Consider the following 17,112-nt stretch of genomic DNA (forward strand, 5'->3'; position numbering starts at 1 on the left):
AGGTCTGTCCAGATGGCACTAGGAATTGCAGTCCTTGTGACCTAGACAGCCTTTCAGGTTGATTACGGATCCCAGACTATTTTATCCCATGGCAGCCAGGCTTTCACCACTCAAGTTCCAACCACGGGGATGCATAATTCCCCTATGGTTGGGGGTAGTCTAAATGCTTTTTCTGAGGGTGGGCTTTGGGTGGATTCAGCTTTGTTTTGCTTTCTGCTACGACGAGGCAGCACTGAGTTCAGGCAAAGTCCCACAGCTGCTGTGCTCTCCCTTCCCTACGCATGTCACCTCTCTCCTTACCACAGGTTCACAGTGGTGGCATCAGCAATTCAAGACTGTCTTTTCTATGCTGTTCGGTGCCTCTTTCACAGATATGACATTAAAACTACATCATATGAACTTTTAAATAATTTTCAGTTCTTATGGAGGTGCTTTTATATTTAGATAGTTGATAAAATTGTTATTCCTGTGGGGAGCACAACTGGAAGAGAATTCTATTTGTGACTGCCTACATCCTGATTCACAGTCTTATCTGGAGAAATAGGCAAATGTAAAAACAAAGAAACAAGCAAACAAAAAACAAAAAAACAAAAAACAAAAACCTCTTGCCACTGCCTGAGGATCTTCATCTTCATATGCTTTATATGTTTCTATGTCATCAAGAGGTGTTCCTTCAGATTTTCCTAAGTGTCACTCACAAAGCCATTCTCGCTGTCTAGTGGACACTGTCAGAGCCTGTGCTGGAAATGCCTCCCTGGCTCACCCTACCAACCAGCTCCAAGACCCTTCCCTTTACAGCAGTCATGAGGCCAGACTGAAAGAAAGACCCATGAAGCTCCTGTTTCAGTGTCACGTTGCTGTCTATGAGCAACCCCATGATTCAGCAAGATTTCTTACATTCTCATAGATAACTTGGGGCCCCCCCAAGTGCTGCTGTGGTTGCATTAATGCCCCGGGAACCTCCTGAGTGTGGTGAGCATGGGGTGATGCCCCAGCAATGCTTCTCAGACTGCCTGAGGGGAACACACTTCTGACTCATCAGCCCAGTGATGCAGCACTCCTAATGGGAAGAGGACAGGGGCACAGGGAAGTGTGGCTATTCTGTATCTCAAGGTTTCTATAAAACGGATCTTCAGAGAGAAGCGGGAGAACACCAGCAAACGCAAATACACAACGTATGGCTCAGGGTGAAGCTCTACTTCACAATGCAGAGGCCCCAGACCTGTCAATGGGCAAACAATTATTTCAAAGGCCAGATATGCACTCCTCACAAAGAGACTACAACTTGCAGACAGCTTGTAAAAGCCGTAAGGAAATTGACTGTACTATTATGTTTCTCATTGTACACTGGTAAGATATTTGCCAAAAACATTCACCAGAGAAATACTTTTCCATTTACGAGATTATTACAATGGCAATTTACCAAGACCTACCAATAAATAGTGAAAAATATGAACTGTTCTTCTAAAGCTGGGGAGAAAGAGTATGTGGTATTTATGCCCATTCTTATTATCTGCATAACGTAACCTCTAAAAGTATTTCTCAAAGTGTTTAAGTTTATGGGAGCAAATAAAGTATTCAAAAATGGTTAGAAAGTTCAAAGAAACCGTACAAACTCACATATGGTCAACTGTCATTTTCTCAAAGAGCCTGCATAAGTCCTTATTGCACACAGCCACATGGCTCCCAAACTTGATGGCAAGAAGAATGGCTCCGAAGACAATCCTCTTCCAGTTGGTTGGACAAATGTTGATATCGGCACACTTTACAAGTCTTTTTATGTAAACCTGCAAAACAGAGCACTGGCCTTTGATTTAGCTCAGTTTAAGTGCTGTGATAAGAACTCCGATGAAAAAACAGAATACTTCTGGTTTTGACCAGAAAGTAGATGCGTTTTACTCTTATGTTCTACAGAGAATTTGTTTCATCAGGTTAAGTAAGGCACCATATCCCAATCATAACCCAAATATTTTTGCTACCTACTGTGCCCATCGGGGGTAGATTAACACATCCAAGGAACAATGAACTGAGGGCAGTAGTTCTCAATCACAAGATACATGAGAACTGCCTGGGGATACACCCTGGGACTCAGCTTAGACCTACAACGGCACACATTCCTGCCCATGAACCAGATGGTCTTGTTACTACTCTTCATTCCAAGCCCTCCACATGCCCTGGATGTGTGTGCACTGTGTGTGCATGTGTGCACTGAAGTGTGGGAGGAGAAATCAGAAATCCCTCCTGCTGCCTTTAATAGCAATTGTTCTATAATGAGAAATGCAAGGCAACATTTAAGCCATAATGATGATTCAACTCAAATGTGTGTATTTGCTTTCATAAGTTTCTTTTAAAGTTCTGAGATAATTTCAGAAACCGACTTTCATTTAAAATCAGGAACATAGAACCCTGTTTACAAGATCAATTTCTTTTCTTTTTCTATTTTTTTTTTTTTTTTTTTTTTTTTTTTTTTTTTTTTTTTGTAATAGAGTCCTGCTCTGTTGCTTAGGCTGAAGTACACTGGCTTGATCTCGGGTCACTGCACTCTGTCTCCTGAGTTCAAGCAATTCTCCCTCAGACTCCCAAGTGGCTGGGACTACAGCGGCGTGCCACCATGCCTGGCTAATTTTTGTATTTTTGGTAGAGACCGTGTTTAACCACATTGGCCAGGCCACTCTACAAGATCAATTTCTAAAGATGCTTTATAAATAGAAAATATCTTACCAAACTTATGATTGCTAAGTCAGCATTTAGCCTTTTGACATAAAACAGAGTACGAATAAATTTGAAAATCGTTTTGTGTGTGGGATCATACATAAAGTATTCTTCTGGCACCTCTCCTCGCTGAAAGAAGAAAGGATGCAATGTAAGTATCCATTGAAGAGAAAACCTGAAGTGTTCTTAAGACAGCAGTGTTCACATTTGTGCCCATGTATCATTTACAATCATTTTGATTGGTAAGATGTCTTTCAGTTTTTACAATATGAACAGTGGGATCTTAAAACACCATAATGATTTAATATTCATCAACATTCACTTAAAAATCAAATGAGCTGAAGTTCAGAAAATTTTTGTTCTTTTTTACTCTTTGCCCCACATAATTCTATCCAAATGTAAGCTACTCTTAGGCTTTAATGTCTTACTAAAGGTATGTCATTCTCTGCAATAAACTTTGAGAAAATACAGTTTCCTGTAACCATTAGGTTCTAAGCCTATGCTGTTAAATACAATAGTCACTAGCCACATGTGGCTGTTATGTACTTGAGGAAGTACATTTTAAAATTTTTATAACATGTAGGTTGATTTAATTATTTTTAACTCTCTTCATAAAAGTCACGCTTCTTTGTTAAAAGTATTTACATATACTTATATTGCTTAATGCTACTAATAATTGTCTTTTAAAAGATACATTTTCTGTTATTCCAATAGAAGATTTACTTATACTAGTTCACTAACTAAAGAGAGCTGCATATCAGTTCTTATTCTAATACATTCTTTTTACAATACCTAACAGGACTAAATGCAACATGACATGGGGAGGATTTAAAGATGGCTTTGACATCAGCATGAAACAAATACAAGTCTGTGATGAAAATGCAACCTCAATAAAAGTGCCACTTACGTTAAGTGGGAATATACGTTCATCAAATACTTCGAAAGTCCTATCTGCATCTCTATAAAATAAGAATATTCATTACTTCAAAAACTGTTAATATCTTAGTGTAATACCTGTTTAGTATAATAATGCCTCCTATGTGCTTTGGTGTTTACTTCGCCAAAGCAAACAGTTTTTACAAATTCTCCTGGATCCTGCCCTGCAGAATGTTTCATGACCTGTTCTTCCTCAGCACATCATGTCCTGTACTGTGAAGTCTTTTCACAATAAGCAGTCAGAACTGCCTATAGGTATTGATCCTCCCTAACAGGCAATGGCAATAATCCAAACATATTTTCTCTCTTCTTAACCACACATTGAAACACAAGACTGTTTTACAAAGCAGTAGTGGTGGGCTATAAAGTCTTTAGGACTTTAATAAATATAAATGTGATTCCAATTTCCTAGCTTCCTTTCTTTTTAATCCTCTGTAGTATACTTTCATGATGAATTTAATTTTCTGTTGTTTGAATTAAAAACTCATCTGCCCTTTTATTTTAAAAGAGGCTAGTCTTTGATTAAATTTTGTAAAACTAATGCATTGTGCCTGTGTGATAAACCAGTGGTTCTCCAAATGTGCTGTGTGGACCTCTGGGGATCCTGAAGACCCTTTCTGAGAAGGCCTAAGAGGTCAACACTGTTTTGTTTTCTTTTTCTTTGTTTTATTTTGTTTGTTTATTTTTGTTTTTCTGAGATGGAGTTTCACTCTTGTTGCCCAGGCTGGAGTGCAATGGTGGGAGCTTGGCTCACTGCAGTCTCCGTCTCCCAGGTTCAGGTGATTCTCCTACCTCAGCCTCCCGAGTACCTGGGATTATGGGCACCTACCACCATGCTCAGCTAACTTTTGTATTTTTAGTAGAAATGGGGTTTCACCAGGCTGGCAAGGCTGGTCTTGAAATCCTGACCTCAGGTGATCCATCTGCTTGGCCTCTCAAAGTACTGGGATTACAGGCCTGAGCCACCGTGTCTGCTGGACACTGTTCTGGCAATCATACTAATTCAACCTCAGAAAGTTGATACAAATTTTTTTTTTTTAATTAAGAAAGTAATACAAAGACACTGACTACTTTTTCATAGACACTTGCCATAACTGTATAAAAGCAAAAGTGGATAAAACTGCTGGTTTCTCAGCCTAAATCAAGGCAGTGGTACCAATTGCACTGGTAGTAATTCTGTTCTTTATTGTCCCTTACAGTTAAAAAGCAGTCTAAAGTACTTAAGAATGTCTTTGGTGCAGTGGTAAAAATTAATGGTGTTACTGAATCTTGACATGTCTCTTTCATATTCTGAATCAGTAGAAAGCTAAGAAGAAGCACTTCTGCTGACTGCAGTATGGTTGTGTTTTTAAAAATTTCATGATTTAATTGTGAGTGGAACAATCACTTTTTTCACAGAACATCATTTTTATTTAAAGGTACTACTGTGCCAGTGCAATGGTTCACACCTCTAAAATCCAAACCCTTTGGGAGACCAAAGCAGCAGATCGCTTGAGCTCCTTCAGAAGTTCGAGTAGCCTGGGAAGCATGGTGAAACTCTGTCTCTGCCAAAAATACACAAAAATTAGCCAGACGTGGTGCCACACCTCTGTGGTCCCAGCTACACCGGAGTCTGAGGTGACAGAATTGCTTGAGCTGAGATCATGCCAATGTACTACAGCCAAGTGACAGTGAGACTCAGTCTAAAAAAAAAGGACAACTATCATTCTCAAAAATAAATGAACTGAGGTTGTCACTTCAAGGAAAATAGGCATGTGTTCCCAATCATAAATTAAGCTTTCCTGAGGATTATGTAAATCTCGCTCCTTCTACTGTAGGCTTGACAGCTTTTCAACACTTAAAGACTTTTAAAATAATATTGGTGGTTAAACGTAATTTTTGACACAATAAAACATAAACCAATATATTCCAAATAACTAATGCATGATAGTATAAATGGAAGTATGGGGGAAAAGATTCATTTACCATGCAAGACAGATTAGTGAGTACTGACCAAATAAATTTATTAATATGTATAATACCACTGCAACTAATTTTAAAAAGTAGCACTTTTCACTTATTATTAAGTATCCACACCTGTCTCAAAGCTTTAAAAATGCACCTTTTACCAACTGCATATTTGCATGAGATTAGGTCATGTCATTGCTTCCCTTTCTTGACTACAGACATGCACTATCATGCCCAGCTGTTTTTTGTATTTTTAGTAGAGATGAGTTTCACCATGGTGGTCAGGCTGGTCTCAACATTCTGACCTCAAACGAATCTGCCCGCCTTGGCCTCCCCAAAGTGCTGGGATTGCAGGTGCCTCCCACCACATCTGGCCATCTTATTGCTTCTTAAAGCAAATTGCAAAGAAAGACCTAGAGAATCCAGCTGTCTTCTATTAAGTGCAACATTCGAGGTTTTCAATAATATAAACACATGACACACTTTTTACTCAACTTTTTGTTGTAGAAAATCTATTTTCTCATTAAAAATTTTATGTTAACAATATTGTTCTCAGGGAGTATTTTCTGTTGTCACAACCTGGGTCATGGGTTACTACTGACATCTACTTGGTACAGGCCACCAGTGCTGCTAAACTTTCTGCAATGCACAGGACAGTCTTCATGACAACACGTTATCTAGATCAAGATGTCTACAGTGGTAAGGCTGCGAAATCTAAACTAAAAATAGATTTTAAATAAAGTCTCAATTTTATAGTTCTATGACAGTAAATATCAATATCATCAATATAAATACATAGTCTTTGAGATTCCAAATCATTTAAGAATTAAGTGTTAAGGACCAAAGAAAACACAAATAATTTGCTTGGCTATTTTAGTAGGCCCAATACAGCGCATGATGTCTAAAGCTGTGATCTATAGAGCTTGATAGCTTGCAAAGTAATTAACCAGAATAACAAGACAGTTTTTTAAAAAGCTCACCTTTTCTTGATAAGATAATATATCTCCAAGGCCACACTGTGGAAGGAAAAACATTCATAACAATAGATGTTATCATTTGTTAGATCTGAAGACATTTTTTTAAAAGGGTGTGGTGGAAAATCTTCTAGCAGCCCTGAAATTAAAACCTTCTAGTTCAGAACAGTTCCATAAGGGCACTTTCTTGTTTCCATTTCTTAGGTTTTAGCAAAAACATGAGAACAAAAATACAAGGAAATACAATGTTAGAACACGTGTTTCTGTAGATGATTATAATATATAAATAATAACATATTTCCCTGTTATATGTTCTTCTACCCACAAAACCTTTCATCACATGCAATTTATTTTATGTATTTATTTATTGTGTAATCCAGAGTCTTGCTCTACAGCCCAGAGCAACCTTTGCTCACAACAACCTCCACCTGCCGAGTTCAAGCAATTCTCATGCTTCAGCCTCCCAAGTAGCTGAGACTACAGTTTGGTGCCACTATGCCTGGCTAATTTTTGTATTTTTAGTAGGGATAGGGTTTTGCCATGATGGTCAGGTTGATCTCAAACTTCTGGCCTCAAGTGATCTGTCTGCCTCAGCCTCCCAAAATGCTGGGATTACAGCTTGAGCCATCACACCCTGACTCATGCAATTTATATCTATGTGTACATACGTTTAAATTTCAGCCGCACAGTAGTGGTTTCTTTTTTAAGATGTTAGGCCCTGCATTTTAGTTTAGTTCACTGTCTGCTACCCACCCATTTTTAAAATTATTTCCCAAAAAATGCATAACATAATGAAAGTGCTTTATAACAAATAAAATTATTTGAAATTGCTTTTGCATAATTATTAGAAAATATATTAGTAAACATAAGTTCACATGTCATCAATGATAGGTACAGCAATCCTAAAACAAGCAGTGCTAACAAGGTAGTGTAGCACGACACAGTGTAATATCAATGGCAGGTATCTTCAGTTAGTTTAACTGAAATATTTATGAACAGATACAACTCTTCAGATATATGTAACTGTATTTCTGTGTTACCCACTGATGCTGTGTATCAGAAAACAAGAGGTTCTCTTACATAAGTTATGTGCTTCCATTTGCCCTCGGCATCTACAATGAGGTTCAAAATAACTGAGGGAAGGCAAATCTCAATTTTGGTAACAGCACTTTTTAAAAAGCCTATAACATTAGCACTTCAGATGTATATGTCTATAGTGCTTCAAGTAGTTTTCATCTCTGAAATAATTTTAAAATCACAGAATTTGAAGTTATATGCTGGAAAGGACCAATGACCTTACAAGACATTTAATCCAACATTCATTTTACAGGTCAGGGAAACAAATCTTAAAACTGACTTGCCCAAGGTCCCAACAAACAGGAGCAGTTTCTTGCCCTAAACTCAAATTAGGCAGTGGCTTTAAATTTTGCTGCACATTAAAATCACCTGAGAAGATTTAATAACTGCCTTATTTTCAATAATTATCATTGGATATAACTTTGGCCATCAGGGTTGTTGGTAAAAGTTTCCCAGGTGATTTCAATGTGCAGCAAAATTTGAAATGATTGAGTTGGGGTAAAAATCAGAATCTGGGATGCTTTTCTTCACAAAAAGATGCTACGTTTTCTTAAAAGGCTTCTCAATGCCTGGAGATAGAGGGAAAGTGGAGATTGGAGGATACATGTATTTGCAGACATCTATTTTGCAAACTTTGCACAAAATCATTTGAATTCAAAAGCAGCCAGGGACTTTAGCCAAAGTAGTTTGTTTGTTTTTAATGCTCAAAGATTTAAGATACAGCCAGGTGTGGTGGCTCATGCCTGTAATCCCAGCACTTCTGGAGGCAGAGGTGGGCAGATCACCTGAGGTTGAGAGTTCGAGACCAGCCTGAACACGGAGAAACCTTAACTCTCAATAAATAAATAAATAAATAAATAATAACAAAATCAGCTGGGTGTAGCGGTGCATGACTGTAATCTTAGCTACTTGGGAGGCTGAGGCAGAATTGCTTCAACCTGGGAGGTGGAGGTTGTGGTGAGTCAGGACGGTGCCACTTGAGTCCAGTCTGGGCAATATGACAAGAGGAAAACTCCGTCTCAAAAACAGAAGAAAAAGAAAAAAAGGAAAAAGAAAAAAGATTGAAGAAACTTGGATGACTACAGACATTTAGTGATTACTCAATAGGTCCCAAAGCTCAGCACCTAAGACATAATTTAATTCCAATTTTTGCTGAAACACAATTTTATCTCAACTATTGTTATAAGGGAGGGAGGAAAGTGACATTATTATGAGTGTAAACCTTCCATTTTTAATTAATGTTACTGACGAATTAGCTAAAAAGGATAGTGCATTCAAAACAAAATTGTTTATAAGCTAGCTAGTTGTATTTCTAGAATGAAAAATAAACATACTGAGGACATTAATATTCTAAATTAGCACTTTGCAAACTCTGCTCTAAAAGTCAACACTCATAACCAAGGAGATGATAATAATGGTCACTGGACAGCCCCTGTGGTGGTGGTGTTGGTGGTTGTTCTTTTTAAAAGGTAAACTTCATCTCAGATTGCTCTCAAAACGCATCTTTGTGGCCCATGAGGTGCTCATGCACAATGGGAGAAATTCAAATGCAGACACACTGTGGTGCCAGAGGAGAAAAAGCTGTTCCTTCTTCTAAGACTAATGTCCAAAGTAGTACAAATTGACTTAGGCCTGAAACGCTTTGAGAAACTAATTTTTCACAAAAAAAAATACTCAATAAAGGGAACCTATCCTTCTTACTGCATTCAACATTCTCTTAAGGCATAAAGGCATCAAATAAATAGCAACACTTATACTGAAATTGCTTATTTGCTAAGAGATCTTTCCTTCCACCATGATGTAGAAGATGAAAAGATAAATTGATACTTAATATTTAGAATCTGGCATCAATACATAGTTGACTCCAATTTCTTAAACTGATTGAAGAGAACAAACAAATGGCTGAAATTTTCATCTGTCCCTTGGCAGTAGAGTTGTACTCACGATTCTATTGTCACTTGAAAATGAGGGCAGCTGGCTGTACTGTCATCAAGAAAAATGGTCGCACATGAGCTGAACTTCAAAGAACCATGATCCGCATATATCTAAAGAGGAAGGGAAGGATAAGGTAAACTTATAAATGTGTGTTTTCTTTTTCTCAGTTAAAATGCAAATGACAAAGCACTAAGATACTTCTTACACTCCATGAACTGCCTGAGTGTGATACCATGTGCACTGTATAGAAAAACCACTGGAGGCTCTTAGCTTCCAGAGATGATGTTGAGATAAGGGTGAGAAAATGCTGCTCTTAATATGCTACCTGTCATCACACCTAACAAGGATTTTATGAATTCTCTTTATATATAATGACAAAAGTTTAAAATACAATTTCATTGTTTTTTTTTCTACCAAGATATAAAACAGCTGAGAAGTTCTATTAATTTACGACAATAAAATATAATGTATTAAATAATACTGGTACAAGAAAAATTTATTGCAATGAATACAAAACTAATGTATTTACAAACTTACTAATCCTACATGGATTATTTCAGGCAATATTGTGACAAAACAGTTCTTTTACATTCAAACGTTCTGTGTGCCAGGGTTGCTAGGCCACCACCAAGTGAGGAAGCCATAGGTTTCTCTAGTCCTGTTTTTTTATGTGGAGGATAAAAAGATTATCACTTAAATATTCTCTCACACCCTGAAAACAGATAAAACTTAAAAAATTTAACTTTCACTTCATGTTTAAATGAGACTGCTATGACATGACTCAAATGAAACCCTCAGAGAATACTTGCCATTCGTTTCAAAAGTTGATTAATTTCATTCTATAAATCATCTGACCTGCACCTAGGCATTTTCCTGCTATACCCTTGCTCTCTGCCTAGAAGACTGTTTTTCTCTCTCCCTGTCTCAGCCACCTTGATTCCATCTACCTTCTTGGATCCTTTTGCCAGCAGCCACACACAAAAAAAAGTTTGGTTTTTTTGTACACTAATTAATCAAATTCACCACTGGTTACAAGATACTAATTCTTGCCGAGTATTTCCCTCACCAGAAAGTATGCCGCCTCTCCATAAGAGTAAGGGGGGGCTCTTACTCTTTCTACCTCCAGCTGCTGAGCACAGAATTTTGAGTAAATCAAAAACTTCGACAAGTATTTAATAAATTAATTCAGTTATAATTTGGAAAATAAGTCATACTACATTTAATTACACCAAAAACACTCCTAACGGTTTACTGTTTATAGGTATTATTTAAGGTAGTCAACAAAAAAGAAACAAATCATCTAACTGCAGTCAGCATGAATAAAGAGTGTGAAATTTCATAATCTAACAAGAAACGGAAGGGGTTACATAGTAGTTTAATAACAAAAACTAGAAGATAATTATACCCAGTAATTTAGTAAGGCAAAACCAAAGGCTTACCATCAAAGGTCCATGTAGAGGTCTTTCAATTCCTTGGATAGGTCTATTCCTAAGTATTTTATTTTATTTTTGCAACTATTATAAAAGGGGCTGAGTTCTTGGTTCGATTCTCAGCATTCACAGTTAGGGTATAACAGAGTTACTGATTTGTGTACACTAATTTTGTCTCCTGAAACTTTGTTAAATTCATTTATCAGTTTCTTGGAGCTTTCTGGTGGAGTCTTGGGGGTTTTCTAAGTATAAAATCATGTCATCAGCAAACAGTGACAGTCTGACTTCCTCTGTACTGATCTGGATGCCCTTGATTTCTTTCTCTTGCGTGACTGCTCTGGCTAGGTCTTCCAGTACTGTGCTGAATAAAAGCAGTGAGACTGGGGCATCCTTGCCGTGTTCCAGTTCTCAAGGGGAATGCTTTCAACTTTTCCCTCTTCAGTATTATGTTGGCTGTGGGTTTGTCATAGATGGCTTTTATTACATTGAGGTATGAGCTTTGTATGCCAATTTTGCTGAGGGTTTTCATAATAAAATGATGCTGGATTTTGTCAAATGCTTTTTCTGTGTCTATTGAGATGATCCTGTGATTTTTGTTTCGAATTCTGTTTATGTGGTGCATCACATTTATTGACCTGTGTATGTTCAACCGTCCCTGGATCCCTGGTATGAAACCCATTTCATCACGGTGGATTATCTTTTTGATATGCTGTTGGGAACCACAAAACATTGCTGAATGAAATGATGGACACAAACAAAAGGAAAGACATCTCCTGCTCATGAATGAGTAGTATAAATATTGTAAAAATGACCATATTGCCAAAAGCAATCTACAAATTCAATGAAATTCCCATCAAAATACCATCATCCTTCTTCACAAAACTAGAAAAAAAAATGCTAAAGCTGATATGGGACCAAACAAGACTCCACATAGCAAAATCAAAATTAAGCAAAAACAACAAATCTGGAGGCATCAACCACATTTCCTAATTTCAAACTCTACTATAAAGCCATAGTTACCAAAACGGCATGAAACTGGTATAAATAGAGACACATACACCAATGGAACGAAGAAAGAACCCAGAAATAAACCCGAATATCTATAGCCAAATGATCTTCAACAAAGCCAACTAAAATATAAAGTGAAGAAAGCAAACCCTATTCAACAAATGATGCTGGGAGAATTGGCAAGCCACATGCAGGAGAATGAAACTGGATCCTCAACTATCACCATACACAAAAATCAACTCAAGATGGATCAAGCACATAAATATATGCTTGAAACCATAAAAGTTCTAGAAGACAACCTTGGCAAAACCCTTCTAGACACTGGTTTTTCATGTCCAAGAACCCAAAAGCAAATGCGACAGAAACAAACAGGTAAGACTTAACTGAAGAGCTTCTGCACAGGGAAAGGAACAATCAGCAGAGTAAACAGACAACCCACAGAGTGGGAGAAAGTCTTCACACTCTATATATCTGACAAAGGGCTATTACCCAGAATCTACAAGAACTGAAACCAATTACAATTTACAAATTTCAATTACAAAAATACGGAAGCAGCCCAAACACCCATCAGTCAATGAGCGGATAAAAAATTGTGATATATGCCGGGCGCGGTGGCTCAAGCCTGTAATCTCAGCACTTTGGGAGGCCGAGGCGGGTGGATCACAAGGTCAAGAGATCGAGACCATCCTGGTCAACATGGTGAAACCCCGTCTCTACTAAAAATACTAAAAATTAGCTGGGCATGGTGGTGCGTGCCTGTAATCCCAGCTACTCAGGAGGCTGATACAGGAGAATTGCCTGAACCCAGGAGGCGGAGGTTGCGGTGAGCCGAGATCGCGCCATTGCACTCCAGCCTGGGTAACGAGCGAAATCCCGTCTCAAAAAAAAAAAAATTGTGATATACATGTATATATTTTATATACATACATATATGCATGTATGTGTGTGTGTGTGTGTGTGTGTGTGTATGTGTGTGTGGAATGCCACTCAGTTACAATAAGGAATAAATTAATGGCATTCCCAGGAACCTCGATGGAATTGGAGACTATCATTCTAAGTGAAGTAACTCAGGCATGGAAAACTAAACATTGTGTATTCTCACTCATACATGGGAGTTAAGCTACAAGGATGCAAAGGCATAAGAATTATACAATGGACTCTCGGGAGTCAGGGGAAAGTGTGGGAAAAGGGTGAGGGATAAAAGACTACAAATCAGGTCTAGCGGATACTGATCAGATGATGGGTGTACTAAAATGTCACAAATCATCACTAAAGAACTTACTCATGTAACCAAATACCACCTGCTCCCCCCAAAACCTACGGAAATAAAAAATAGACAAAAAAACTACAGCAATCTTCTCAGCAAACATAAATAAAATAAAAACTAAAGTTTGTGTTTTTCTCTCTCCTTTTTGGCAGGACAGATTTTAGGCCTGTTTTTAAACTAGTAATAACTTTTTTCCTTTTTCTGAGACAAGGTCAGACTTTGTACCCAGGCTGGAGGGCAGTGGTGCAATGATGGTTAACTGCAGCCTCAAACTCCTGAGCTCAAGCAATCCTCTGCCTCAGCTGCCTGAGTAGGTAAAACTAAAGACATATGCCACCATGCCTGGCTAAATTGTTATTTCACCATTTTGTAGAGATGAGGTCTTGCTATGTTGACCAGGCTAAAAATAAACATATCTTAATTAACTTAAATATTTCTAACACTGTGAGCATTCATGAAAACAGCTCCATCTATGTTGTGAAGTAACGGGATAATATGACAGTGTATAAAGTTTGAAAATATCAAACAAGGCCTTAGAAGACAACTGTAACATGCTTATTGTAGATACATCACTAAAAAATTGTCTGGGTTAATATCATTAATGATATTGAAATTGAACTTTGATTTACACTTTAATATAGGTCCTAAATTTGGATTAAATATAACAGATTGATCACAAGTCTATTTTCTCTCCCTCTAGACATCTCATTAGTCACAAAATAAAGGTGACACATAGCACAAGGAGAGTAGGTTGAAAAGAGATAATTTTTAATAAATGCTGAGACATAAAAAGTAGATAAAGGAGTGGTAAATAACACAGAAGCACAACTAAGATGCCTAAAGAAAGTGACTGGAGGCTGGGCAAGGAGGTTCACGCCTATAATCCTACCACTTTGGGAGGCCAAGGAGCTCAAGACCAGCCTGGCCAAGATGATGAAACCTCATCTCTACCAAAAATGCAAAAAATCAGCTAGCTGTGATGGCATGTGGTTGCAATCCCAGCTACTCAGGAGGCTGAGGCAGAGAATTGCCTGTACCCAGGAGGCGGAGGTGGCAGTGAGCTGCGATCTCACCACTGCACTCCAGCCCAGGGGACAAACCAAGACTCTGTCTCAAAAAAAAAAAAAAAAAAAAAGAGAAAGGGACTGAAACGGAAGTGGGCAGTTTGTTTTGCAGAACTAAAGGTGGGCTGTGAACTTAGAGGCAAACAGCACTTTGAAAAGTAGTGCAAAATGTAAAACAAAGCCACTAAGGTCAGTTGAAAAATTTGTGGTTAGAGACTCAGGTCCACCTGTTCTCACATCAGATAAGAAACTTAGATGTGTGTTCCCTGGATATACCAAACCTGAGAATTTCTGGCTTCCAACTACCAGAGATTAAACGTGAGATATAAAGAAAACTATACACCAAAAACGGAACTCCAACTTTCTTCCCTAACTCTGCTTTTGGAGAAAGCAAGTAGCCAGGCAGCAACTTGGGAGAACATTCTCAAGAAACTAAACTGTCTTGAATAAAGATTCCCAGATAATACACTGAGGTCTCCCAAATGAAAAGCTAGTTGCTTCCACAACCTCACACTAAGTGTCATCAGTTAACAGAGTCCTGCTTCCAAATCAATCAAGTAAGCCAGCCAGGGACCACCACACATTGGAGAAAAGCCTCTAACAAGAGAGACTGAAACAACACACACAAAATTCATGGGACCAGTCAAAATCAGGAACAAAACTTTTTAAAAATGTTGAAGCACTCTATAAAATTCAATAGATATAGTAGATGACAAACTCATAGCATATCCCAGATGTAGAATAAAAAGACAAACTGAAAAAAATTGAAGAGAAAAAATTGGAAACCAAAGCAGGTCTACTGGTCTAAGCAGCCTAGCACCTGAGTAACATGACTATCAGAAAAAAGAGACAAAGAAAATAAAAAACGTTCTCAAAAAGGGAGAGTCTGCAGACTCAGCAGCCTCAGTAAAATGAAAAGATCCCACACCAAGCTGTATGAAATTTCAGAATCTCAGAGACAGAAAATCTCCAAAAAAGCTTCCAAAAATACGTAAAACGCGGTTATAAATAACGTGTCACGCAATGGCAATAGATTCAAGAACAACACTGAGATGAGAGCACAATTACAGAATATCTTCGGAACCATAAATTTAGATTCAACCTAGAAGTTTTCTCTGTATCAAGGAAGAAGAATTTTAAGACTGGTCAGATCTCTAAACATCTCTGCCCAGGAAAGTGTGCTTAAGTACAATCAGAGAGGATAACAGGACAGAAGGAAGCACAGAATCTAGGACTCAGGGGATCCCACACAAGGCGGCAGTTATGTGAGATCCCAAAAGACTTTAAAGAGATAGCACAGCTAGACTAAGACATCAAGCATATCTAGGGAAAGCCTCTCTATACTGAACTAGGATGACAAAAGGCCAAAAAAAAAAGGCTGCCCACCACTCGAAAAAACAAAGAGGAACAGATATGTTTAAGCAGATGGACAATATCTTTGAAAGGCATGTGATAAATGCTACAACACTTCGGGGCGGGGATCACCTGTTAGAAAACAGGCAAATGAATATAGTCAGAAAATTAGCTTCACGCTAAAAAATAATGGCTGTGAAATGCAAATTATATGTAAAATATAATTTAACAATAATTATTATTTTTCAATAAAGTGACAGACCATCCAGAGGCTACTTATTGCATTTGGCTGGATAAACCAACATAGGCTAGGGAAAAAAAGATGATCCAGAAGAAGTGCAGAAGTGCTCAGATTTCAGAACTGTTTCAGAGAAAGGATGAAGGAGTATGTAATGAGGAGACACAGTGAAAACAACAAATAACTCAGCAGTGAATAATATTTGGATAGTCATAACCATGTCAATATTACTGATTGAATTAAAAAAGTGTGCTACAATTCAAAGAAACAGAGGGAGAAAAATAAGATCATGTTTAGCAAGGAAGATATGCTTTCACCTGCTGTGACAGAGGGTCAATAGACCACACTGACAATTAACTTAGCTCTTCTATTTTTGTTATTTCATTAAAAATAAGATTAAATATTTAAAGCAGATCTTTATACCACAACCAACTATTGAAATTTAACTTAAGTGTCAGCAATCCTTAAAAGGTGGGCACACTAAGCTGAAGACTTTCTGGGATAAATTTAATAGGAAAGTAGAAGAGATTCAGAAAATCCATGAAACGAGGTCCATCCTATCACCACTAGGTCCCCATTATAATTTAAAGGAATCAAGAGAGACATAGTTTTTCATCAAACTACCAATTTCTCAACTTTTTGACTGTTTACTTACATGGTTTGTACCGCTGTTTTCTCCTATTTCTTGTGCTAAGAATGAAAGAAAAAAAAACGGTCACTTCTGAAACAAATAATATAAAATAAGAGTAGTTAACATCTTACTAACTACTCCTATGTACAATCAGAGAAAATTCCATTTAAAAAACTTAATTTCAACAATTAATAATTTAAACTCTCTGGCATGATAAATCTCATAAAGTAAAATGTAAAAACTTAGACTTTTTTTTTTTACCTAGTTTACTTTCTGTTTTTCTTACATATGAGTGAAATAATACTCATGTACAAAAGAGCACAAAAATTAGGCCAGATGAAAAATTTAGCTAATTAAAAAATTTAATTGTTGCATATATGAGCCATGATCCATTAGTATTCTCCCATTCTGCATTCACACATAGCTTAATTACCGGAATCTAAGAGCTAACAGCTCTAAGAACTACTTCCTGGCCAGGCACCCATCTCTAGATGCACCAGAATCCCTGTAAGCCTCTCCAACCACAATCAGTGGCCATCT

The 17,112-nt window shown here is 37.6% G+C and overlaps 1 protein-coding gene across 1 annotated transcript in view; it reads right to left on the reverse strand.

Annotated features, from left to right (window-relative positions):
• Positions 1-17,112, reverse strand: part of LOC141580566 (cyclin-Y-like protein 2) — a 43,049-nt gene that overhangs the window by 13,533 nt on the left and 12,404 nt on the right. Inside the window, exons 3-8 of the mRNA XM_074382199.1 lie at positions 16,597-16,631; positions 9,591-9,691; positions 6,576-6,611; positions 3,620-3,671; positions 2,722-2,841; positions 1,621-1,787 (exon numbers count right to left, since the gene is read on the reverse strand). Coding sequence (XP_074238300.1) covers positions 1,621-1,787; positions 2,722-2,814 — 260 coding nt within the window. The 5' untranslated portion in view covers positions 2,815-2,841; positions 3,620-3,671; positions 6,576-6,611; positions 9,591-9,691; positions 16,597-16,631. The remainder of the gene's footprint in view (positions 1-1,620; positions 1,788-2,721; positions 2,842-3,619; positions 3,672-6,575; positions 6,612-9,590; positions 9,692-16,596; positions 16,632-17,112) is intronic.

The sequence above is a fragment of the Saimiri boliviensis genome, chromosome 12 (assembly GCF_048565385.1).
Source record: "Saimiri boliviensis isolate mSaiBol1 chromosome 12, mSaiBol1.pri, whole genome shotgun sequence".
Lineage (NCBI taxonomy): Eukaryota > Metazoa > Chordata > Mammalia > Primates > Cebidae > Saimiri > Saimiri boliviensis.